Source organism: Typopeltis vanoorti, chromosome 25 (genome assembly GCF_054136105.1).
Source record: "Typopeltis vanoorti isolate ZY-2024b chromosome 25, IOZ_Tvanoo_1.0, whole genome shotgun sequence".
NCBI lineage: Eukaryota > Metazoa > Arthropoda > Arachnida > Uropygi > Thelyphonidae > Typopeltis > Typopeltis vanoorti.
Genome location: NC_143573.1, coordinates 7,646,357 through 7,672,395, shown reverse-complemented (window position 1 = coordinate 7,672,395; position 26,039 = coordinate 7,646,357). Strand labels below are relative to the sequence as shown.

The following is a 26,039-nucleotide window of genomic DNA, read 5'->3' as shown; positions in this document are numbered from 1 at the left end:
TTGAATTTTTTGGTCTTTCCTAAGATTTCATTTGCTGATGCATTTAGTATCATTTTTATATTAAGCCATTCTATTTCTTCATTTTGTTTTATTTTATATAGGTATTGGTTAATTCTTTGTTCATATAGCCATTTTATATTTGTCATTTAATAGTCTACTTTTATAAACAAATGTTTTAAATTTTCTTTCTGTTGTTACTTGTAACCATTTAGGTGGTAATCTTAATTTTATTTTAATGAGGACGTGGTCACTACTTATTTCATATCCTCTGTGGACTCTTAACATCTAACGAAAACTTTCTTTTCATTTAAGATAAAATAGTCTAATATTGATTTCCATCCTCTTGCTGCCCAAGTATATTATTATTATTATTATTATTATTCAGGCCTCCATGGAGTCAAAAGACTCATCGTGGGAGGTCCTTCCTAAGAACATAAAGTCTTCATGACTTATTTTTCACGGTATTAACAACACCACAAACACTTTTATCAACAAAGATGTTTTATTAACGCTAATATTTCGCTGATTTTCAACTCGGCATCATCAGAGCACAACACACATGTAAACGCGACAGTGAGTGAGTGAAACAATATAATTGCAAAAGACAAAAGATCTAAAGTCCTATTTTTGGCACCCTCTAACGGGGAAAAAAAAAAAAAAAAAAAAAAAAACAGCAGTTATCCAGGAGTTTTTCTTAGGATAACTGTCTCCCAAATTTTTGGCAAATTAATGCAACCATATTTGTTAAGGTTGGGAGAATTCTCCAAAGCCATTGCTGACTCAAAAATTAATCTTTCAGATCTATAACGACTCCTAAATAGCAAATTCGTTTTCCTCCATCTAATCCTGTGGGAAGGAGTGTCCAAAGCGTGGTCTGCCAGTCCCGACTTGCCATAGTAATAGTAGCGAATGTATCTTTCATGTTCTTCCAGGCGGATGTTCACTGATCTTCCTGTTTGCCCATAATAGGCCAAGTCACAGTCACATGGAACTTCATACACTCCTGGGTGTGCTAAAGGGTGAAGTTTATCCTTTGGCGAGCGGATCAGAGTTGCCAGTTTGACATGAGGTTTGAAGGTGGTGCGAAGGCCATGTTTCAACAATACTTTGGCTGTCTTTTCCGATGTACCTCTGATATAGGGAATAGAAATGGTCATGTTGTATTCTTGTGTATTAGGGGAGGGCAGAGTAATGGGCCTATGTAGTATTTTATCTATTTTGTAGGGATTGTAGCCGTTGGCTAAGAACGTATGGCGCAGGTACTGGAGTTCAGTGGTCAGAGCTGTATCGTTAGAACAAATGGCTCTGGCTCTGTGTGTAAGTGTTTTTAAAATGCCGTACTGTTGGACTGGATGATGATGTGATTGTTTATGTAAGTATCTTCCTGTGTGTGTAGGCTTTCTGTAAATAGAAAAAGATAGTGATCCATCTGAAAGGCGGGTGACTAATGTGTCAAGAAATGGTAAACAGTTATTTGATTCTTTTTCTACTGTGAAGTGGATTTTGGAGTGTTGGCTGTTTAGGTAGGTGACAAAAGCATCCAAAGTGTCTTGTCCATGGGGCCAGATGGCAAACACATCATCTACATAGCGCAACCACACTTGTGGCTTGTATGTAGCTGTGGTAAGTACTTTGTTTTCAAAGTGTTCCATGTAAAAATTTGCTAACGGGGGAGAGAGGGGGGAACCCATAGCAGTACCATTAATCTGTTTGTAGAATTCCCCCCCCCCATGTAAAGTAACATGCATTCATGGTAAATTGAAATAATTCAAAAATATCTGGGGGAAATTTAGACTTGATTAAATCACGAGTGTCTATAATCTTTGGGATGCTTTTGTCACCTACCTAAACAGCCAACACCCCAAAATTCACTTCACAGTAGAAAAAGAATCAAATAACTGTTTACCATTTCTTGACACATTAGTCACCCGCCTTTCAGATGGATCGCTATCTTTTTCTATTTACAGAAAGCCTATACACGCAGGAAGATACCTACATAAACAATCACATCATCATCCAGTCCAACAGTACGGCATTTTAAAAACACTTACACACAGAACCAGAGCCATTTGTTCTAACGATACAGCTCTGACCACTGAACTCCAGTACCTGCGCCATACGTTCTTAGCCAACGGCTTCAATCCCTACAAAATAGATAAAATACTACATAGGCCCATTACTCTGCCCTCCCCTAATACACAAGAATACAACATGACCATTTCTATTCCCTATATCAGAGGTACATCGGAAAAGATAGCCAAAGTATTGTTGAAACATGGCCTTCGCACCACCTTCAAACCTCATGTCAAACTGGCAACTCTGATCTGCTCGCCAAAGGATAAACTTCACCCTTTAGCACACCCAGGAGTGTATGAAGTTCCATGTGACTGTGACTTGGCCTATTATGGGCAAACAGGAAGATCAGTGAACATCCGCCTGGAAGAACATGAAAGATACATTCGCTACTATTACTATGGCAAGTCGGGACTGGCAGACCACGCTTTGGACACTCCTTCCCACAGGATTAGATGGAGGAAAACGCATTGGCTATTTAGGAGTCGTTATAGATCTGAAAGATTATTTTTTGAGTCAGCAATGGCTTTGGAGAATTCTCCCAACCTTAACAAATATGGTTGCATTAATTTGCCAAAAATTTGGGAGAAGGTTATCCTAAGAAAACCTCCTGCATAACTGCTGTTTTTTTTTCCTGTTAGAGGGCGCCAAAATAGGACTTTAGATCTTTTGTCTTTTGCAATTATATTGTTTCACTCACTCACTGTCGCGTTTACATGTGTGTTGTGCTCTGATGATGCTGAGTTGAAAATCAGCGAAATATTAGCATTAATAAAACATCTTTTGTTGATAAAAGTGTTTGTGGTGTTGTTAATACTGTGAAAAATAAGTCATGAATAATCATCAACACCTAAGCTTATCTGTTAAACCTAAAGTCTGTCAAGACTTTCTTAGATTTCATTCTAAGAAACACAGTCTATCATACGACTTTAAACTCATTGACCGTTCTCGCTCCCACCACTCTATCAGGCAATGCATTCCACGGTTCAACTACCCTCCACGCAAAGAAACCACTCCTTACCCTCTTGCTCACAGTTTCCTTTCGTAACTTCCAGGGATGGCCTCTTGTCATCACTCCTTCCCGCTGTTCAACCAAGCGAAAGAACTCCCCAGTGTCAACCATGTAACCACCTCTCAACAGTTTAAGTCTCAATCATATCACCTCTCCTCCTTCTATCCACCAAACTCTACAGTCCACATTCCCTCAGCCGATCCTCATAACTATCCTTGTACAGTCCTGAAACCATCTTTGTCATCCGTCTTTGTATCCTTTCCACAGTTAATTTATCCCCTTCAAATCCTGGGGACCAAATCTGAGAACAATAGTCCAAGTGTGGTCTGATCAGAGACTTATACAACGGAATGATAACCCTCTTATCTGTGCAGGTCAGTGTCCTTCTCATAATTGCAGCAATCCTCTGTGTTACCTTTACCACCTTTGTAATATGTCCCCTAAACTTCAGGTTTCTATCAATCATCAACCCCAGATCTCTTGTCTCCCCCTACTTCCTCCAGTATAACTCCTCCCATAGAGTCTGCAGCATCCCATCGATGTTTCCCAAACCTCAAGACCTTACATTTTGCTGCATTAAACTGACACCCTATTCATTTGCCCATCTATCTAGCTTATTTAAATCCTCTTGCAGGGATACCACATCTGCACTATTACTAATAATCCTTCCCAGCTTCGCATCATCCGCAAACAACTGAATATCCCCTTTCAATCCACTGGCAATGTCATTGATATAAAGGTTAAACAATATAGGTCCTAGTACTGAGCCCTGTGGGACCCCACTTGTAACCCTCTGCCTCCTTGAAACTGTTCCACCATACACAACTCTCTGATACCTATCAGACAGCCAATCCTGAATTCAGTTGACCGCTCTGACATCCAGACCCATCTGCTGCAACTTAAATATCATACATATCAAAGACATACATAAAGATTTATGTATGTCTTTGTTTATAGAAAGAATTCATTATTTTTAGGTTATTATAAACTACAAAGTCGATCAATTTTTTACCATTCCTGTTTAGAGTATGTTCTCCATATATTCCTATATTATTATTAATTTTTGTGTTTCCAGTTCTTGCATTTTAGTCTCCCGTTAAAATTATATAATCATTTTTATTTATTTTATTATATATATTTTGTAGCTGATTATAAAATTCAATATTATCTGTTCTCTTCCTTCTGGCGCATATAATCCAATTATTGTTAAATAACCTCTATCTATTTTTATTCTAGCTTCTATTATTCTTTCATTCTATAATTTATAATGTTTTAACTGTTTTGAAAGGGAGTTATGAATCCAAATCTAGTGGTGTATGGATTCTAGTGATGTATGGAATCAAACATGCTACAGAATGACTTCACCTCAAAGAAGATTAAACACATCTGTTACAGAAGCTGTAGCCCTGATTCTGTATGGCAATTCTTAATTCCATACATCATTGGGATTCTCTCAATTAATTTCAAAGATCATTATTATATGGGCACCTCCATGGAGTCCAAAGACTTATTGTGGAAGATACAATCTATCATACCTCTCCTTGAACCAATTAACTGAAATAGCACTCACAACTGACTCTGGCAACCCATTCCACTCATTCACCACTCTCTAAGCAAAAAATTTAGTTCTCGCACCCCTACTGACCACACCTTTATTCAACTTCCAGGGATGACACCTTATTCTGCCCACTCTAGACAAGTGATGAAATATTTCCCCTGCATCAGTTCTATAAAATATTAAAGGTAACTTAAATGTTTCTATCATATCCCCTTTTTTTTTGCCGATCAACCAATGTTTGCAAATACAAATCCTAAATTTATCCTCATAGGAAGCATTCCACTGACCACTCATTATCTTGGCAACTCTCCTCTGAATCCTCTCCACCACTTTCTCATCCCCACGAAACCCAAGGGACCAGACTTGAGCACATCTATTTCCTGGAGTACAGTGCCATTAATGTGACACACAGCTTGTAATCTATTTATCCCAAAATGCATAACTTGACCTTTCTGGACATTAAACTGACACCCATTAACTTTTGCCCATGCTGACATCTTATATAAATTGTCCTGCAAGCTCTCCACATCTTTTATTAATTATTGATTACTTTTAATATAGATCAATACTTACAATTACTCTATTACTCTACCAAATTTTACATCATCATCAAACAACTGAATTTTTCCTTTCAGGTTATTTCCTGTGTCATTTATGTACAAATTAAACAGCAATGGTCCCAGTACTGAATCTTGTGGCACACCACTAGTCGCCTGTTTTTGCCTCGATTCTGCCCTCCATATACCACTTTTTGATATCTGTCCAGCAGCCACCCTCTTATCCACTCAACCAGTGTTATATCCATCTGCATTTGTTCTAATTTGTGTAATATTGTTTCTTGTGGTATTCTGTCAAATCTTTGCAAAATCCAGCAAAATTGTGTAGCCATTTCCTTTATCTAACTCAATTGCTGTTATAAAAAGTTAGTAAATTACTAAGGCATGACCGACTGTTAACAAAGCTATGTTGACCCTCATACAGTATCATATTTTTATCTACCCCATTCTTCGATTTTCTTTTTTTACCAATTTTTAGTACTTTTACCACCATGTCTGAGATGCTCCTTATGTAAAGGGATAATTTTGCCCTCTTTCCACTCCCTCAGAGCTCTACTAGAGCTGAGATTTAAATTAAACAGCTTAGTCAAAGGCATTGCTAGTTCCCTTGTACATTCTTGCAAAACCCTAGCTGATATCCCATCTAATCCCACAGCTGTATTTACATTCAGATTCAGCAATATGCTGATAACTTTCAATTCATCCACATTCATTCCTACATTAGTGTTTGTCACATATATGCTTGCAAAGTGGTCACTCAGTAGCTCAACTATTTTATCCACTTCTGTCTCCTCGTGACCATCGCCACTCATTAAGGTTAATCTTCCATATTTATTCTTCCTCTTACTTGACACATAAAGAAAGAACCTTTGGGATTTCCTTTGGCCTGATTGGCTAAATTCTTTCCATAATCTGATTTTGCCTTCCGTGCCATGCTTGGTCACCTTTCTTGCCGGAGCCTTGTACTGTTCATGAGTTTGCTGGTCACCCTTCTCTTTATATACTCTTCATGGCATTTTCTTCTTCTGCAGCTTGTGCTTAATGATATTTCTCATCCATCTAACTCCTACCTGATTCCTCCTTACCCTAGGTCAGTGGTGTTCAACCTTTTTTACTATGCGAGCTACTTTTCTATAAAACATTATTCGGCGATCTACTCTCTTATATAGGTCACTTCTCCCAACCTGATATCTGATTATGCACAAATCAACAACTAAAAATAAGCAACTAAAAAAAAATACACAACTAAAAACTATTTGTGTATTTAAAAATTTATCACTTTTAATTATTTTAATACAACAAAAAAACAAACAAACAAATATATTGGAATAAAATATTTATTTCTCTATTTTTGAAAACCAAAGTTAGAAAAAACAACAGATTGATTACAAACTCAAGTTACAGGAAATGCTGGTTGATTTAAAAAAAGAAAAAAAAGTTAATGTGAAATTTGGCATTGTTTGGACCTCGCAATATTTTCATAGTCAAGTTGATATGAAGAGGTGGCCAATCACAGACAGTAGTCCAAATGATCATTTGTAATTTGGTTTCTTAATTGATTTTTTATGACAGTCATATTTGAAAAACTGGATTCTGACAAGTATGTCGATCTGAAACACGTCAGAATTTTTTGCGCAATATCAGTTAATATTGGGAATTTTTCATGTGCATACTTCCAAATGACTTCATTGTTTATTGATTTTAAATGTAAACTATTTTGAATGTTTATTATCTCAAGTTCTAGTTCAGCTTGGTTTATATCAAACAGCCCACTAATTTTATTTGAAATTTCTGTGATGTTCAAGTTTTCTTGAAATGGATTATTGATAAAAAAAACAATCATTTCAGTTTTATCAAAATCTTTAAATCTTGAATTTATTTCTTCCTAAACTAATTCTATTTCACGAATAAATTCTTTTAAATCATAGCAAAGCATTTCTTGATTTTGTTGAAAAAATTTTAATAAATATGGGAGATGTCTAAATTCGAGGTCATTTAGGTTTTTCTCTAATAAAAGTAAGTATTGTTGGAAAGTTTTTATTGAACTTAACATGACAATTAAATTTTTATCTGTACCTTGTAACTAAATTTAAATTGCTTAATTTCGTACAGAAATTACTAAAAATGATAAGTGTAACAACCATCTTTTATCACTCAATTGTAGATAAATATCTCCTTTTTCATCAAGAAAAATTTTTATATCGTTAATTAATACAAGAAATCTTTCTAAAAATTGACTTCTGTTGAGCCAGCGAACATTATTGTACAACAGAAGTTCCCTGTATCATCTGCCTGTAATTTAAATAACCGCCGTTGCAGGGCTTTTCCTCGAACAGAATTTACAATTTTAAATGTAATATCCAAAACATCTTTTGTGCTAAATCTTTTACTGCACAGTACTTGTTGGTGAATAATACAGTGGTACGCTAAAAAAATCTGGATATTTGTCATCGTTTTTACATAATGAAATGAAACCTGATTTATTAGCTATCATTGCAGGAGCACCATCAGTAGTAATAGACACAAGTTTAAAAAGTGGAAGTTTGTGTTCTTTCACAATTTCATCAAATGCCGAAAAAATGTCTTCTTCCCTAGTCCATCCCAATAATGGTATAATTTTCAAAAGTTATTCGTTACTTGAATAATCTTGAAATACCATGCGAATAAATACCATTAACTGAGCAATATCAGTGAAGTCGTTTGATTCATCAAATTGTAATGAAAATGCAACAATTTCATTACAATTTGATGAATCAAACGACTTCACTGATATTGCTCAGTTAATGGTATTTATTCGCATGGTATTTCAAGATTATTCAAGTGGAAGTTTGTGTTCGTCTGACATTAACCTGGCCTGGAAACTTTTCTCAGGCAATTGGAACTCTTCCTTTCGGCAATTTGAAACCTTTTCTCCGGCCTAGAAGTAGTCGTCTCTCTCTGGCAACGTCTCGAACCGAGAAGCTCCTTTCTGGAAGCGGGAAACTCCTCTCTCAAGCAATGTGGATCCGAGCAGTCTCTCTGATGGCGACTCTGGACTGGGCAGCCTCCTCTCTGACAGCAATTCTGGAACCTGCACCCCTTCTGCTTGCTTCAGTGCCTTTTTATTAGGTCTCCTCTGAGACCTTGCATGCAGTTTAGTAACCCCCAAGGAATCGGTATGAGTCTTTCATCTTAAGTTTCAAGTTTGGCATGCCTTTTGTTCTCCTCCGCTTTCTTTTGATTGTTAAGTTGCCGGCCATTGGAAAGTTGTTTTGAACTCTTTCTGACTGACTTCGGAGATGTTTACACTTAGAGCATGCATGATTTCTCATACATACAAGTTTCAATAACAATCTTTCTAATGCCGCCATGTACAGCTTCGGGGAAAAAAACATTGCATTTGTTTTTAACACTCTAACATATTCTTATTAAAGTGGTATATACAGTTAGCTTCAAAAGAGTTATTTACAAAAACATCTAATACAAACTGTTAGATCTGAAATAAGCAACTTCAATTTTACACGACGTCACAATTCCAGAATCTAACAATCAACAAAAAAATATATATATGCATACTTATCATTTAGCGTAGTGTAGCTATGTTTTTTTTGTAACAACATCTTGTATGATAAACTGTGAATTTAAATTAATATATCTATATGTCTAGCATGAATGCAAGTCAGCAAAAAGGGGCAGATATGAGAGAAATCATTAGTGAAATATTATAAATGAAAGCATGCCTATTATTCAGCAACATAGGGCAAAGCTCGCCCTAATACTATAAGAGCAGTGTAAGCACCCGCGGGCATCACATCTGAGAAGACATCATGACGCATACGTTCCAGGAAACAAGAAGTCCCGTATGTTGATCGGTGAAGTCACCCAGCCTGAGACCAATGGGTGAGACGATAAGAGAAATTCAAACTCGGAAAGGTGGTGCTCTAGGGGAGCATATAAAACCCACGACATGGAAGTAAATTGCCCTGTTTTTTCTTGTTCCTGCATCTCTCTTCATGTGCTCAGAGTTCATCGCAGTTCAGCTCTCATTTTGAGGGCTGACTTACGAAAAGTTCCGGCATGACACCGCAGCAGATTTTGGCAAGATCAACCGTAGGCCGTCAATGAGAAGGTCATCGACGTAAAACCTTAGCAGAGAGATAGCACCGAGCTCAGGCGAGCACGTGTAACCCACATGGCGATAAGATCGAGACAACCAGAGTCGTAACAAAGAAGGATGGAAGAAAACCGATAAAGAATAGATAAGTACTCTCACTTGTTCTAGCCCTTTTGAGAATTGACTAACAGTGTTAAGAGAATGCATCTTAAAATTTGTAATGGAAGAAAGAGTGAAGAAGTAAGATTTATGTACATGACTATGCTTTTGAAATGAGCTTTAACAACTTTCAGTTAGATAGAGATTCTGTCGTAATTAATCCGAGAGAGATTTGTGCTAAAATGCCTAAATATCCAATTGAGCTGTAATTAAGAATGTATTATATGTTGAATTATTGAATTTGCTAACATTTTGAAGTCAATGCATAATAGTTTTAAGAGTGAGAGAGTGAAAGAAGGTAGAAGCTAAAATTAGATTTGATAACTACTTTAACTTGTATGGCATTATATAATGAGTTTAATAAATATTTTGATTCCTTACATGTGTTTCTGATCATGATGACTGACCTTCATAAAACATCGAACCTGTGATCGTGTGTGTGGGGATACCCCAATTGAAAGTAGTAGGGCATGACTGCAAATAAAATAAGCCAGAGAACCCAAGGTTTCTAAGAATTCAATTAACATTATTAGTGGCACCTGATATTCTATGATTACCCTAAAGGCTGAGTTTATCTCTAACCTTAAGGCCCAGGCTGGCGCAGAAAAAAAAAATTTTTTTTGCCTGAGTGACCAGGATAACTCATGGAATTCAGGGAACAGGTAATTTCTGGTGCCCCTTAAAAGGTTAAATTACATAAGAAAAGGTATAAGAGAAGCGAGACATAATGTTAAGATTAATATTAATGAAGATCACATAACAATGGCGCAACCGACTTAAAGAGGTAAATGTGATAGAATTTGATATAGCGGCTGAAGTAGGAAAGGATAAAGTTAAATATATTGCCTCGATATATCAATATCAGAGATATACGACACGACAAATGGTGCAGTCGACAGGATGTGTTTAATCAATTAAAAAGGAAGTAAATTAATCAAACACAGTGAAGTGGTGTTAGTCACATGAGAAGAAAATAAAAACTAAATTTTGGAAGGGAAAGTTTGGAATTTTAAAAAATTTTTGTAAGCAAAAGGATAAGTATGGTGCTAGCAACCAGCACAGAACTTAGTGACCCAGAATTTTTCAGAAGCATCAAACCCCAGCAAATTTTCCCTCAGTTTTCTGGTGAGGAGACCGACGATGTAAGGGCTTTCTTTGATTTTGTTGAAGAACTCAGAAAGATAGGAAGATGGAGTGACTTCCAGTTACTTATATTGCTTCGCATAAGCTAACTGGAAGAGCAAAGAGTTTTTTCTACTCTTCGCCCCTTCTGAAGGAAACAGTGGACTACCAGAGATTCAAATCAATCTTTATCTCTCAATTTGCAAAGGCCAAGAGTATAGGACCGAATCTCTGGAAACTCCAGAAGACCATTCAGAAGGAGAAAGAATGTGTCTCAGACTACCACAACAGATTACTCAGTTTTGCTAATTCTTTGAGCATACCTGAGGATGAAAAACACCATTTAGAGTGGGCTGTTTTTCAGCACTTCCGAGTTGGTCTGAGAAATGAGTTAAAGGAAGCAGCATATGCAATGGGAATTGTGGATTTAAAAAAGTGCTATGATGCCGTGATTGAAAAGGAGCAACTCCTTGGGGATATATATCCTTCTACAATTCCGAGCCAAGTGAATGCTATAAGGAGGCAGTGGTAAAGAGAATAAATGCCAGAATTCAACAAAGAAAGAGAATTGTCAGAAGTTACAAGAGAGTACTGAAAGAAATAAAAACCAAGCAGTTTGCAGTTTGCAAACTAAGCGAAATCCGCTCCCTGAATGAAAAGGAGGTAGAGAGATTACAGCAACCTCTCATACAACGGCTCGATCAAGTGGTAAACATGTTGACAATAAATAGCTCCAATGAACAGAAACCTCTGGAGTCACTAGAGAACAAGATCAGTGACCTAATCCATGAGGAAGTTCAGAGATTACAAAAACCGCTAATAGACAGAATGGAAGAGATGATGAAAAAGTTAAGTGAATTGTCAGCAAAGTGTGGGTCGGACTCTCCTTTGTCCTCAGACGGAGGGGGTAGAAGAGGCTACTATCGAGAGATTCCCTGATGCTACAAGTGCAACAAGCTAGGACATTTGGCCTGAGATTGTTTTGCAGCATTGTACTCAGATATCAGCCCAAAGCCACATCCCATATTTGTGCAAGACCAGTGGATAGCGAGGCAAGTCAAGATGAGCGACGATTTAAGGGAATTACAGCAACAGTAAGGATTGGCAGGAGAAATCTCGGAGTCCTCCTCGATACTGGTTCTCAGGTTTCCCTGATCTCAAAAAAAAATCTTGGGAAACTGGGGGCTAGTGTAAGTGGGAGGAGGGCTATGAGGATAAGGAACCCAATCAAGCTATTGGGCATATCTGCTACTACAACATATGCAAAAAAGGTACATGAGACTGGAGATACTGGGGTATGGTCTACATGCCTGGCACAACTTAATCCTTCCCAGAGACTCATCGTGTAATGAAGAACTGATACTGGGAGAGGATTTTTTGAGGAAGCATGGGTTCACTTGTGACTACCCCAAGGAAAGCATTAGGTTCAAAGGAAAAGAAAAGAACGCTGTAGGAAACCAGAAACCAAAAAAAAGGTGTGAGAGGCAAGTAGCTGATACTCAGCCAGAATCAGACATCGTGAAGGTCAGAGAAGGGAAAGAGAAAATCGAGAAGGAAATAAGTCAAAAGAAAAAACAGAAGAAATTAATGTAGTCAAGAATGAGTGCTCTAATCAGAGTGAACGAGTTGTGGGGATCATAACAAAACATACTCAGCAAACCCAAGTAAAAAGTTCAAGACCTGACAATGAAATGGATCTAAAAGGGGAGGGCTGAGAAGGAAAATTTTCTTGAAGACAAAATTTTTTTAGAAGGAAGGGGCCTTTGTTAGATCTGAAATAGGCGACTTCAATTTTACATGACATCACCATTCCAGAATCTAACAAAGAACAAAAAAAAATATATATGCATACTTATCTTTTAGCGCAGTGTAACAATGTTTTTTTTGTAACAACATCTTGTATGATAAACTGTGAATTATGTGAATTTAAATTAATATATGTATATGTCTAGCATGAATGCAAGTCAGCAAAAAGGGGCAGATATGAGAGGAGAAATCATTAGTGAAATATTATAAATGAAAGAATGCCTATTATTCAGCAACATAGGGCAAAGATCGCCCTAATACTATAAGAGCAGCATAAGCACCTGTGGGCATCACATCTGAGAAGACATCATGACGCATACGTTCCAGGAAACAAGAAGTCCCATATGTTGATCGGTGAAGTCACCCAGCCTGAGGCCAATGGGTGAGACAATAAGAGAAATTCAAACTCGGAAAGGTGGCGCTCTAGGGGAGCATATAAAACCTGCGACACGGAAGTAAATCACCCGTTTTTTCTTGTTCCTGCATCTCTCTTCGTGTGCTCCAAGAGTTCATCGCAGTTCAGCTCTCATTTTGAGGGCTGACTCATGAAAAGTTCCGGTATGACACCACAGCAGATTTTGGCACGATCAACCGTTGTCCATCAATGAGAAGGTCATCGACATAAAACCTTAGCAGAGAGATAGCACCCAGCTCAAGTGAGCACGTGTAACCCATGTGGCGATAAGATCGAGACAACCAGAGTCATAACAAAGAAGGAAGGACGGAAGAAAACTGATAAAGAATAGATAAGTACTCTCACTTGTTCTAGCCCCTTTTGAGAATTGACTAACAGTGTTAAGAGAATGCATCTTAAAATTTGTAATGGAAAAAGAGTGAAGAACTAAGATTTATGTAAATGACTATGTTTTTGAAATGAACTTTAAGAACCTTTCAGTTAGATAGAAATTCTGTCGTAATTAATCTGAGAGAGATTATAAATGTGCTAAAATGCCTTAATGTCCAATTGAGCTGTAATTAAGAATGTATTATATGTTGAGTTATTGAATAATTTGCTAACATTTTGAAGTCAGTGCATAATGGTTTTAAGAGTGAGAGATTGAAAGAATGGTAGAAGCTAAAATTAGATTTGATGACTACTTTAACTTGTATGGCATTATATAATGAGTTTAATAAATATTTTGATTCCTTACATGTGTTTCTGATCATGATGACTGACCCTTCATAAAACATCGAACCTGTGATCGTCTGTGTATGTGGGGAGATACCCCAATTGAAAATAGTAGGGCACGACTGCAAACAATAAGCCTTAGAACCCAAGGCTTCTAAGAATTCAGTTAACATTATTAGTGGCACCTGATATTCTATGATCACCCTAAAGGCTGAGTTTATCTCTAACCTTAAGGCCCAGGCTGGCACAGAAAAAAAAAAAAATTTTGCCTGAGTGACCAGGATAACTCATGGAATTCAGGGAACAGGTAATTTCTGGTGGCCCTTAAAAGGTTAAATTACGTAAGAAAAGGTATAAGAGAAGCGAGACATAATGTTAAGATTAATATTAATGAAGATCACATAACAATGGTGCAACCAACTTAACAAAGAGATACATGCAATAGAATTTGATATAGCGGCTTAAGTAGGGAAGGATAAAGTTAAATATATTGCCTCACTATATCAACATCAGAGATATACGACGCAACAAAACTATACCGAGACAAAAAAAGTTTATTTTTTTACAATATTCACATGGAACTTAACCTAAGTAAAAAAATCGATGTAATGTGCTTTGGAATATTTAAGCTACAATCGGGTTTTTACACTTTGCTTATAATCGTATTCACTCGGCTCGCTGTTTGACTTCCACTGCTGCAAATTAATTCATTTACCCGGACTTATAAGAAAATGACTGATTTGACAATTTTAACAAAAAATAAATAAACAATAGCAGTACACTTAAAGCAAATTAAAAATAATACAAAATAATGATAAATAAAATATTATGTTTTCAGTTTTAATTACATTTGTAAGTAAGGAGGAATACACAAGAGATCGACCAAAAATCGCTCCGCGATCGACGGGTTGAACACCCCTGCCCTAGGTATACAATTTAATACTGCTTCCTCTTGATGATCCTTAACTATATCCCATGCGCTACTAACATCATTAACCTGTAGTGTTTTATGCCATGGTACAGATTTAAGCTTTTTCCTAAGCATATCATAATCTTTGTAGTTCCACAAATACCCCCTTCTTGATGGAATATTCCTCATGTTGTACAAAATCACAAGTCAAGACGACATGTCATTTTTACTAATTTGGAGGCATTAGTGTCACTAATGCCCACAATCCGAGGTCCCAACATAGTAACCAAGGCAACAAACTCTACCCTTTTCTCATATTCCTAGTATTCTTGTAAAGCCATAATAATGTAAAATCTCTTTCAATACATTTTTTAATTAAATTTCCAAGATCGATTTTACAGAGGTTGCAGATAGAAATTATAACTTATTAAAACGAATGTTATACCTCTACTGCTAAAATACATAAATTAATGTATATTGAAGTATATGTAAAATGGAAATAGGGGATTAACCTGGAGTAAATCGATGACGAAATAGGAACAAAAGTTTGCAAGATCATGCAAATATAGAAGTATACCCCCAAGAATGGAGGGAGCTGAAGTGATGTCATCATGCTCACGGGTAATCCTGGAAACTACATCGGAAGAACAAAGGATTAGTGACGATATGGCTCTCAGTTTTTTCCCTCCAGATTTTGGTTCCAGGTATGTGACCCCCAGGTGTGTGTGTGGGGGGGGAGGAGAGGCTGTAATTTTTTGATGAATTTCCTGTGGACGTGCTAAGAGTGTGGTCACCTATTAGAAATTGCAGTGACTTCGGCAGTTCTATTCCAGTTTCCTGGCGAAAAATCAATCTAAGCTTTCCCGGAAGCTTAGATTGATTTTTACATCAGAACAGCAGAACCGCCAGGATCGTCCAGGCAACAGTCAGTACCTAGGAAGAAGACAAAACATCAAGCTAAATTAGCTAAAGTTTGTTCAGTTGACTGAGCTGTGTTTGTAAAAGTAAATATAAGTAAGCACTGCTGTGCTTAATGTTTTAAAAGCTTGCACTTGAGAATTTTATGTGTGCTTACAGGAAATTGTTAGTATTTAGTTAGTTAATAACTAAATACTAACAATAATAAGTTAGGCAATAATAAGTTAGGCAATATGGAAATGAAAGGGAAAATGAATGTTAAGCTATATATGAATGAAGTTTACTTAAGTGTTGTGTGCATAATGTTCAGTCGCATATTTTGCCTACTGTGAATGTAATAGGCTTCAGAGAGTTAATCTTTCCTATTTGTTTGTGCATTGTACTATTTTACTAGGTTAAAATAAAATGTTTCATTTGTGTAACTATCTTGCCTGATCTATTTGCCAGTGCACTATCTCCAAAAAAAAATTAACGAGCCTGTTTAATTAAGAATTGCCACTACTAGCTATAAAGGATTGTGTATGTTAAATTTGATCTTGCATATGTTCCATACTTAAATTCTCAAGCTATATATATAATTTAGAATGCCGCAGTCATTAAACAAATGAATTTTTCTAAATTGCATAGTTTGAGAGTTGGTAGCCTTTTTATATCATGGATAGACTAATAACAAATCATTCACTAGCATTGCAGGCATAAAGAAGATTATAAAGGATTAATAGTCAGATCTATATTAAGCAGATTGTAGTTTTATTTGAGTAAAGTAGAAGAAATAAGTTAGGCCAGAAGTGCACGTGTAAAAGGAATAAAAGGAGCGGTTGATAGCAATATAAAGTTGAAAATACAATAATAAAATTTTACAAAGGCGCAGCCGACAATAAATATCACAGTGGCACAGTCGGCCATAAATATTACAATGACACAGTCTACTATAATTTTTTACAATAAACTTGTCTGAAGTCTGCATGACACAGTTGGACAACTTGCAGATCTGTTTTTCTCTAGTGCCTTATATATGTAGACATCTTTGCACACAGTTGATGATCTGAACCAGATGAAGGCAAAGTCGACATGTTTCTCTCATAATCATTTCCATGATGAGACCCATTCCTGTCATTAAAGTTATATACATTGTTGCTCTAACACACATATTCTTCCCATTTATAATTTAGTTTCTTTCCCTGACTCTGTGTTAGGTCTCATACCATTTATTGGTTTTTTAGACTCCTGATACCAAATGCATTCAAGTGTAGGCATCCATCGTATACAAATCCAAACTCACTCCACACATACAAAAATTCTCATCCATTCCTTCTACACAGCTTGCGCATCAAATCATTCGCCATCTTAGCCTTTCTTCTTAATTCTTTGTCATATCGAGGTAATATGCTTATGATTTTCACTTTCTTACTCTTCATTCCCACTTCTTCCAAGAAACATTTTTTTTGTTGGAAGTTTATTTTCCACTTGGTTAGACTATAATAAATTTAGTTTAATCCTTTACTCAAGAGTAGGCAAACAAAGTTTGTGCCTGAGGTAGTTCAGGACTGAGGCAACTGGTAGTAAAGGTGGACTAAACTCTCATCACTCCTTGTCTCAGTATCTCCCATAATGCAAAGTACATCTCCTTGCGGACATGTATAAAGCTATGCATTAAGGGAATGGCCACTATCCAGACTGGTTTTGACCTTTATTGAGGTCTCATCAGTGGGAGGCAGACCTAGAAGTGGTGATACTAAGGCAGAAACAATGGAGAGGTCATATTTACTTATACAAGTTGCCAAAAGGTGTACCACCTTATTATTAATTTACTCTGGATTTAGAGAAAGATGTTAGAAGTTTATTTTCCACCTGGTTAGACTATAATAAATTTAGTTTAATCCTTTACCCAAGTGTAGGCAAACAAAGTTTGCGCCTGAAGTAGTTCAAGACTGAAGTAACTCGTAGTAAAGGTGGACCAAGCTCTCATCACTCCTTGTCTCAGTATCTCCCATAATGCAAAGCACATCTCCTTGCGGACATGTATAAAACTATGCATTAAGGGAAGGGGCCACTTCCCAGACCAGTTTCGACCTTTATTGAAGTCTCGTCAGTGGAGGCAGACCCAGAAGTGGTGATACTAAGGCAGAAGCAATGGAGAGGTCATATTTACTTATGAGTTGCCAAAAGGCAACTCGTTTAAGTAAAGGATTAAACTAAATTTATTATAGTCTAACCAAGTGGAAAATAAACTTCCAACATCTTTCTCTAAATCCAGAGTAAATTAATAACAAGGTGGTACACCTTTTGGCAGCTCGTATAAGTAAATATGACCTCTCCATTGCTTCTGCCTTAGTATCACCACTTCTGGGTCTGCCTCCAACTGATAAGTCCTCGATAAAGGTCGAAACCGGTCTAGGTGATGGCCCTTCCCCATGTCTGCAAGGAGATGTGCTTTGCATTATGGGAGATACTGAGACAAGGAGTGATGAGTTCTTGGTCCACCTTTACTACAAGTTGCCTGAGTCCTGAACTACTTCAGGCGCAAACTTTGTTTGCCTACACTTTGGGTAAAGGATTAAACTAAACATTTTTTTGTCCTCTCTCACAATTAAGATATCATTTACTTTTCTTTTCTGTCTTTCAATTGCATCTGTTATATTTTTAATTTTTGCTCCTGGAAAACTGGAAGTTATAACCTGCTCATCAACAGCATGTTTCATTATAGAGTCACAATACCAAATATCCTTCTTTTTACAGTCAATGTTACTTACTTGATATTCGTTACTCACTTACCTTATAGTTTTAGTTTCTTGTATATTGTTTTATTAAATGTATCATTTTTATTTGTCTCAAGTCGATCCTTTCCAGGATTCAAAAATTAATGAAGTCATTGAACCAATTGGATTAAACTCTTGTATATTTACTTAACACTTGGTATTAAAACAGATATTTACTTAAACACTTTGTATTGAAAACAGTCTCTTTAAAGAGAGAGATATAACAAAAATGGCACAGCTGATAAGATTTTTAACAAAACTGGCACAGCTAACATGAAAGTTAATAGTGAACAGTGACCACAATATCCTCTGGTGAAATACACACCTGTTACAACCAGTATTTTAGGTTTGAGTGGCTGTCCAAAGAATGCAGAAGCACTTTTACACTGCCCAAACTTAAATTGGAATGACTGTTTATCCATAACAAAAATTTGAGAATGTCATCCTGATAAATAGTAATTCCCCCATACTCTTTGTTTTCCTTTTATTCTTCCTGATCGACCTTTACTTCAAACTTCTTCTGGAGTATGAATAGGTTCCTCAGCCTTTAGGCATTTTTCCTACCCAAGATGTTATTTTTCATCTTCCCAGGTACTAATTAGTAAAATCTCAGATTTGCTCATCCTTAGAATATTGTTTACATATTTGGGAGTGCTGTTTCCCCCCCCCCCCCCCAAAAAAAAAAAAAACCATGCTGTTCACAGAAGATTAGTTCACTCATAGATGAATGAAGTCATTGAACTTTTCTTTGAACATTCATCTTTTCTATAGTTATTTCTATATACACCGCTTCACTAAATTGCCAACTGTCATTTCTTCACTTTCTTTTGGGTTTAATACCAGAGCAGCAGTAGCAGCTGCTCTAAATTGCTTTTGTATCATTGCAAACAAACAATTTCTCTCTTTTATTCCATTGGCTTCTGTTCTCTTGAACAGCCTTTTCCTATATTATTGTTATTATTACATGACACCTCCAGGGAGTCCAAAGACTCATCGAGGGAGGGCACCTACTCCACAGCTCTCTATCTCCACCACTCAGTTCATCAACTACAATGAACCGCAACTACCATCATCATCTACCACCACTATCACTAGTATTTTCACAGATGATCACAAATATCCATGCCCACAGTGGGAATCGAACCTGCAGCCTTTTGGCTGAAGAGCATATATGCTAACTGCTCAGCCAACCAGTCCAGTATTGTTTCCAACTCTTGAAGAGAAACTTCTTTCCCAGTTCTTACTTGTGCTCCACAAACATAGCACTGATGTACTGTAGGTTCTTTTACCTGTCATGTATGAGATTGACTTTAAAAAAAAAAAAAAAAATTCCTGGCACTTAATTTTTGTTCTCTTTATATAAGTTTCATTTCTTCAAGAAATGTTCCCAGCTATTGACTTAGTGAAGCTTCGGTTTCTGTTGGTGACTTAAAGTTTGAAATAATAAGCAAATTATCAATACTATTTTTTACTTATGCTTAAATGCAGATTCATATCAGCCCACCTAAAAACTAATATCTTAAACACCCTGGTACTAATTTCACAGTGGTTTGTTCCACTGTGAAATAACTATGTATTCCAATCACTTGGCTCGCTCCAGTTCTTTCAGTTTATGGATAGCATCAAGGTTTAAGATTCATGTGAAATCTCTAATTCTCTGTGGTACCATTCCTTGATACCACTTTAAAAAAACATATACCTTTTTAAATTGTATACTTAATCTTCATTCTGCATACATGCTAAAATTGTTTTTCCCATAGTTTCTTTTTATACCAGCCAATACATACATACATGCTATCTCTTACCACCACCCTGCACAAAACTTTGGAGTCATTAACACCTTCAAAAACAAATTATTAGCAATATGTTTATAAACAATGGCTATACCAAAAATACCATCAATAAAATTTTTCATAAAACTTCAACTAAAAATGTAAATAATATAAATTACAGTAAAACCATAGCTATTCCATACATTAAAGGATTATCAGATAAAATAGAATACTGCACCATTACAACTTTAATGCTAATTTTAAACCGCCTATAAAATTTAAAACAAAACAAACAAAAAAAACAAAACATATTCTACTTATTTCTCTAAAGATTTCCTTCTCCCTTGGCCCATCCTGGAGTGTACGGAATCCATTGCATTTATAACTTACCATGTATTGGTGAAACTGAGTGCACAATTTCAATCCATAAAATTTTTTTTGTTAATTCGGGCCTGTCGGATCACACCCTTAATACCCGACATCAAATTGTTTTGGAAAAGTACCCGTTCCATACATCATACAAAAACCTGGTATGAATGCATATTTAAGGAAGCTTGTGAAATTTTGATCAACTATCCTAACTAAACATTAATGGTGGCTTAAAATCACAAGGGGCTGTTTAAGTGTCTAAGCTAAACTGGGAGGAGACCACATCACCTTTACGGAATGCAGATAACCGACTGTGTGGCTTCTGACTTCACCTTCATGTGGCGCATAACATTAAGTATCCACTGGGTACTGAATGAACGAGACTTAGCTGACCAAATTGTAGACTGTTAGCTTAAACCACAAATGATATGATGGTAAAACATGAGATTTTGTACTAGGTGTGGGTGTTGTCTGGTTAAACAATGCTCCCGCTATTTTCGTCAGGGAACTAGGGCAAAGAGTGAAAATTCCGTTACTGGAAAGAACAAACCCACTGTCAGAAGAATTGAAGATGGCAACTCTGTAATCAGTAATGCCAATTATGTCCACATGGTACTTTTCCAGTTCTGCAAGCTCAATTTCCTTTCCATTAATACTCCATTAATAAAGTAATAGAGGTTGAGGAGTCGGATCTGGGATTAGGTTGATAGCAGTGGTATTCTTTGAGAATTGGCATGGATTAGTACAAGAGAGTTAATTTTGATATATACTTGTTAACTAGGTGCAAATACTGGACAATGGAGATGCATATCTAGCAGCAAGGGCTTTTGACAGACTGTCACATGATTTAGTTTTTACATAGACACAGCTGGAGTTGAATAATAGATTAATGATTTGGATATAGGATTTGTCTGTTAACAGTAATGCTATAAGGAGACTGAAATTTGGGAATGGAAAAGTGGAAGGTTATGGTGATACAGAAATGAGGTTATTATTCCACTGTGCACCTTTAGTTATGGTGATGTTTAGACTATGCAGATTTGATCGCCTGGTTTTCGAGGAGATAAAGATACCTTGGAAAAACTCCAGAGAAGAGTAAATAAGGAAGTAAGGTCATTTCTAGAATGTTGGGTATGAGAATGGGCTGGGTGAATGTCTTCTTTATAGTCAAGGAATGTTTGCTGAAGATGATTTGTATCTGAGTGAGAGTGGCAATGTTGAAGCTGGGCTGATTGCTGTTGAGAGGACATTGTTTATTGCGGGGAAATAAGTGATGCTGCAAGTGTAAGCTAGTATGATAGGTGTCAAATGAACAATGGTATACAAGGATGGTCTTGTTGGAAGAGAAAATGTCTTGTGGAATTAGGTGAGGAATTGTTTGAAAGAAATGGAACCAGGGGAAGGTTATTGTGCTTAAACACTAATGCAAAGAGTATTAGGAATAAAGTGGCAGTTCGTGGCATTGATAAAATTAAACAACAAATCATTTAACCTGGTTGAAAGAGAATGTTATACCAATGGAAATAGAATCTACTGGTTAAAGAAATTTTTCAGGAAGATATAGGATAAGTTATTACTGAGGAGTAGTTCCTTTCCATGTGGATCTTCAAGGAAGTAGTAGTGTGATGACTGCTCTGAGGCAATTTTATGTGAGGTTGAGTTGAGCAGGGAATGTTCACATGTTGAGATTGGTCAATGACAGTTGATAATAATGAGACTTAAGTACTGAAACATTGATTAGAAGCAGGAATGAATGTGTGAATAGGGATAAGTGCCTTATACAGTGTGATGAAAGCATATTGGACTTAATAGCAACATGGTGATAATAGTGAAATTATGCCATCACTCTGAGTAAGCATGTGGTTTTGAGATGTGAAGTAGACAAATGCAAGCTTTTTTGAACAAAAGAGGTATGGAATCAGAGTAGAAGACTGACAAATAAAGGAAATAATCATGACCTGTTGTCATGAGATATAATGAATAGGATAATCTTCAGTGGCACAGAGTATCAGGTAGAGGTGGTGATGAGTAATTGAAGGAAAAATTGTTATATGAAAGATTGGCAGAGACGCAAACAAAATCCTAGGTAATGTGAGATTGACAGTTTCTGTTTACAAGTAACCTAGTTGCAAAGGTACTTTTATGCACAACTGCTGTTTGAACACAGTTGGGTAAAGGATTAAATCAAGAATATAATTTGTCTAGTATAATTTACCTTCTAACTAGCAGAGAAACTTTCTATAATCCTATAGTATGTGGCTAGCAGAGAAAAGAGCAAACATGGAAGATTGACTTCAGTGGCTAGAGATGGCAGTTGGGTCACATCCCAAAGATAGTGAAATATTTAATTAGTATTTTGTGATTGCATTTTATGTTGGGGGTGGATGGAAGTACTGTTGAATAATAACAGGAAAAAGGGATTGGAAGCATATTGGATAGAAATTGTTTGTTTATACAATTTTTGTACATTTTCATAGGTGTTTGAATATGACATAACAAATTGCTGTTGAAATGGAGTAAGATGAGTATGGTTTTAGGTATGGTTAGTGAAGAGGAACCATCAAGTTGTGCATGGCAATGCAGTGTCAAGAAAGGGTAAAGTGACAGGCAAGGTACCACAGTTTTCTGTTCTAGGACCTCTTTGATCTGTATATCAACAATGTGCTTTGAGGTTTGAGAGGAAATATTCAATTGTTTATGGATGATAAATTGAGAAGAGCAATTTAAGGAAGCTTTATTATTACAGTATGATTTTGAATTGTTTAGTAAGATGGAGATGTCAGTTCAGTTTGCTAAGTATAAAATCATGTACTTTATTCAGAGAAGATTGAACAAGGTGTATTGGAGGACCTTTGCTTTAGAAGGTGGCAGTTGAGGGATCTACATGTCTGTGAGACTGCTGAAGTCCAGAAACACATTGGCAAAGTCTGCTGTAATAAGAATGACACTGACAGGTGAGATAAAGGAGTTGTTCTGTTGGGTAAGGCATCATTCAGGCCACATCTTGATTTCTGCACACAGATCTGGTCGCTGGCTGTCTGAGTGATAGGGGGAAAAAAAAACTTGAATGTTGATTATGAGTGCAGATTCGAGGTGGATAAAGGAATGATCTAAAAACCTTGGCAGATGAGTTTATACTAAGGCATGAATGAGTTAATGAGAATGGCCTTTTAGATACAGGAGAGATATTGCATAAAGTAATAGACAGTGGGAGAATGGTAGAATCCCTGTTCCTAGTGTCATTTGAGTAATGAAGTAAATGTTTTTTTGCGTGGCAAGTGATGATGAATACATGACCTACTTTCCAGAGTAGGTGGTGAATGCTCCAGTGGTGAATATTTTCAAAGGCTATGAATGATATGTATCATGGTTGAGAGTTTAGCCTCTTACAGTTGGTGTTTATACCTAACTAATGCAGGGAAGACATATATATATATATATATTTTTTTACTCTGTATAGGGAGATCAGGACAGAATAAGAGGCCACTTAAGGACGATACAAGCAAGAAGAGTTTTATTACTTGCAAGTGTGATAAGTATACAAATGGTCAACCAGGTTTTGAGGTATGGTTTTCAGAATATTATGGCAAAATCTCCTACACTGAATCTTAATTTTCATGGGAGTTGTAATGATAATCTGTATTCTCTAAAATGCAGAATTTTTATGTAATAACTTTTGTCACCCCCCCCTTTTTTTTTTCATGCAACTCCCACTTATGATGGACTTGGAAACCTATGATATATTAATAGTATAGATGGGGCGGGCTAAGGATTTTATTTTTTTTTATAAATAACAAAATAATAATTATAAATATTTCATATTTTATTGTTTATGCAATTCAGAAACTTTTCTCTAGACCAAACATGAAGTTTTTTTTTCCAAGCTGCTTATAAGTAGGGTGATGTTCTCATACCATAATAAGTTTAGTTTAATCCTTTATCCAAGTGTGAGCAAACAAAGTTTGTGCCTGAAAGTATCTTCAGGACTGGGGTAAGGTAGTGCAACACCAGGCAACTCGTTGCAAAGGTGGAGAAAGTTCTCATCACTCCTATCTCAGTATCTCCCATAATGCAAAGCACATCTCCTTGCAGATATGTGTAATGCTATGCATTAAGGCAAGGGCCACTACCCATACTGGTTTCGACCTTTATTGCAGTCTCGTCAATGGGAGCCAGACCCAGTAGTGGAGATACAAAGGCAGAAGCAATGAGAGGTCATCCTAACCTATAGGAGTTGCCAAAGGGTGTGCAACCTTATTAAATTACTCCGGATTCAGAGAAAGATGTTGAGAGTTTATTTTTCAACTTATTTAGACTATAATAAGTTTAGTTTAATCCTTTATCCAAGTGTGAGCAAACAAAGTTTGCGCCTGAAAGTATCTTCAGGACTGGGGTAAGGTAGTGCAACACCAGGAAACTCGTTGCAAAGGTGGATAAAGGATTAAACTAAACTTATTATAGTCTAACCAAGTGAAAAATAAACTCTCAACATCGTTCTCATACCAGGTGATGAAATTTATCACACTAAAGAAATTGTAAAACTTCAATCCACAGTGGGATTCAAACTCGTTGCCTGTTGATGGGAGAGCAAATAATACTACCTTTTGGCCAACCAGGCTGGTAATTTGATATTAATTCAATTACTAGATTTAGTTTAGTATAATTTATGAAAGAAGACATAGTTACTTAATTATATCCCCTTTCATAAATACTTATCTAATTCTTGATTTAATAGGAATATAAATCTTGAAAACTGACGTAAATTAGATAAAAGCAATAAAGTTATCCATCTTTCCTGGGCAAAATATTAATTCTAATAAGTAATTTTGCTTTACACACATGATTAAGAAGTTATCTACATAATATATTTTTAACATGGATATTTCTTTAGTAAATGATAGTTGTATTAAATTATCATTCCTTTTGAGATGTGACAAAAAAAAAAAAAAAAAAAAAAAATTCAGCTGGTCGTGTTAAAATGCTGAATAAAGATATTCACGGAATTTTGTATAGTTTGATTTATATATGTAAAATCATTAACGTGTCTCAATTTGTTTATTTTAGGCAAAAGCAAGGAGGCTGAAATTAAAAGAATAAATAAAGAATTAGCAAATATACGCTCAAAGTTTAAAGGTAATTTTCTTTTATTTTTTTTTTATTTTTATAATTTACATTATAATTTGTAATTTTTATTCCAAAACAATTAACATTCCATTTATTTTTCCATTTCATACCAAATTTAATTTTCTACCAACATTAAAGGTTTAATTTTGATAGGAAATTGTTAGTTTTTTTGCAGCATGTGATTTGAGAGCAGCTTTATGAATTGATCATAAACATGAAATTCTTTACTTCATCTCTAATATTGCTCATTAAAATTGACTTATTTTTATAACAGTAATGTCATTAATTCTTTGTCCTCGGAGTGTGTACAGAATACCATGATAGTTCTATGGAATTAGGTTTACATTATTATTAGTTTTCATCTTTTGAAATCATTTTTGTACTATTATCAATGCACTGTAAATGTGTAGGATTCTTTAACTAAATTGAATAACAGATAACAAATTTGACATGAAAACTAGCATTTAAAAAAGAAACTACAAAAATAGACAGGAACATTGATTCACACATCAGCTGTATCCTGAACAGAAACATTTCAGCTATTTGGGCATAATTTTTAGTGAAGAAGGCAAATTAAATATGGAAATAGCAACAGAATTAGTAAAGCTGGTATAGTAGACAGTCAACTGTATAGAATAAGACTTCAGTCAAAGTGCTAAAGTAGCTGTACTTTAGCAG

At 36.0% G+C, this 26,039-nt stretch overlaps 1 protein-coding gene across 1 annotated transcript in view; it reads left to right on the top strand.

Annotated features, from left to right (window-relative positions):
• Positions 1 to 26,039, top strand: part of LOC150092515 (AP-2 complex subunit alpha-like) — a 440,587-nt gene that overhangs the window by 41,839 nt on the left and 372,709 nt on the right. Inside the window, exon 3 of the mRNA XM_090414707.1 lies at positions 25,302 to 25,370. Coding sequence (XP_090270833.1) covers positions 25,302 to 25,370 — 69 coding nt within the window. The remainder of the gene's footprint in view (positions 1 to 25,301; positions 25,371 to 26,039) is intronic.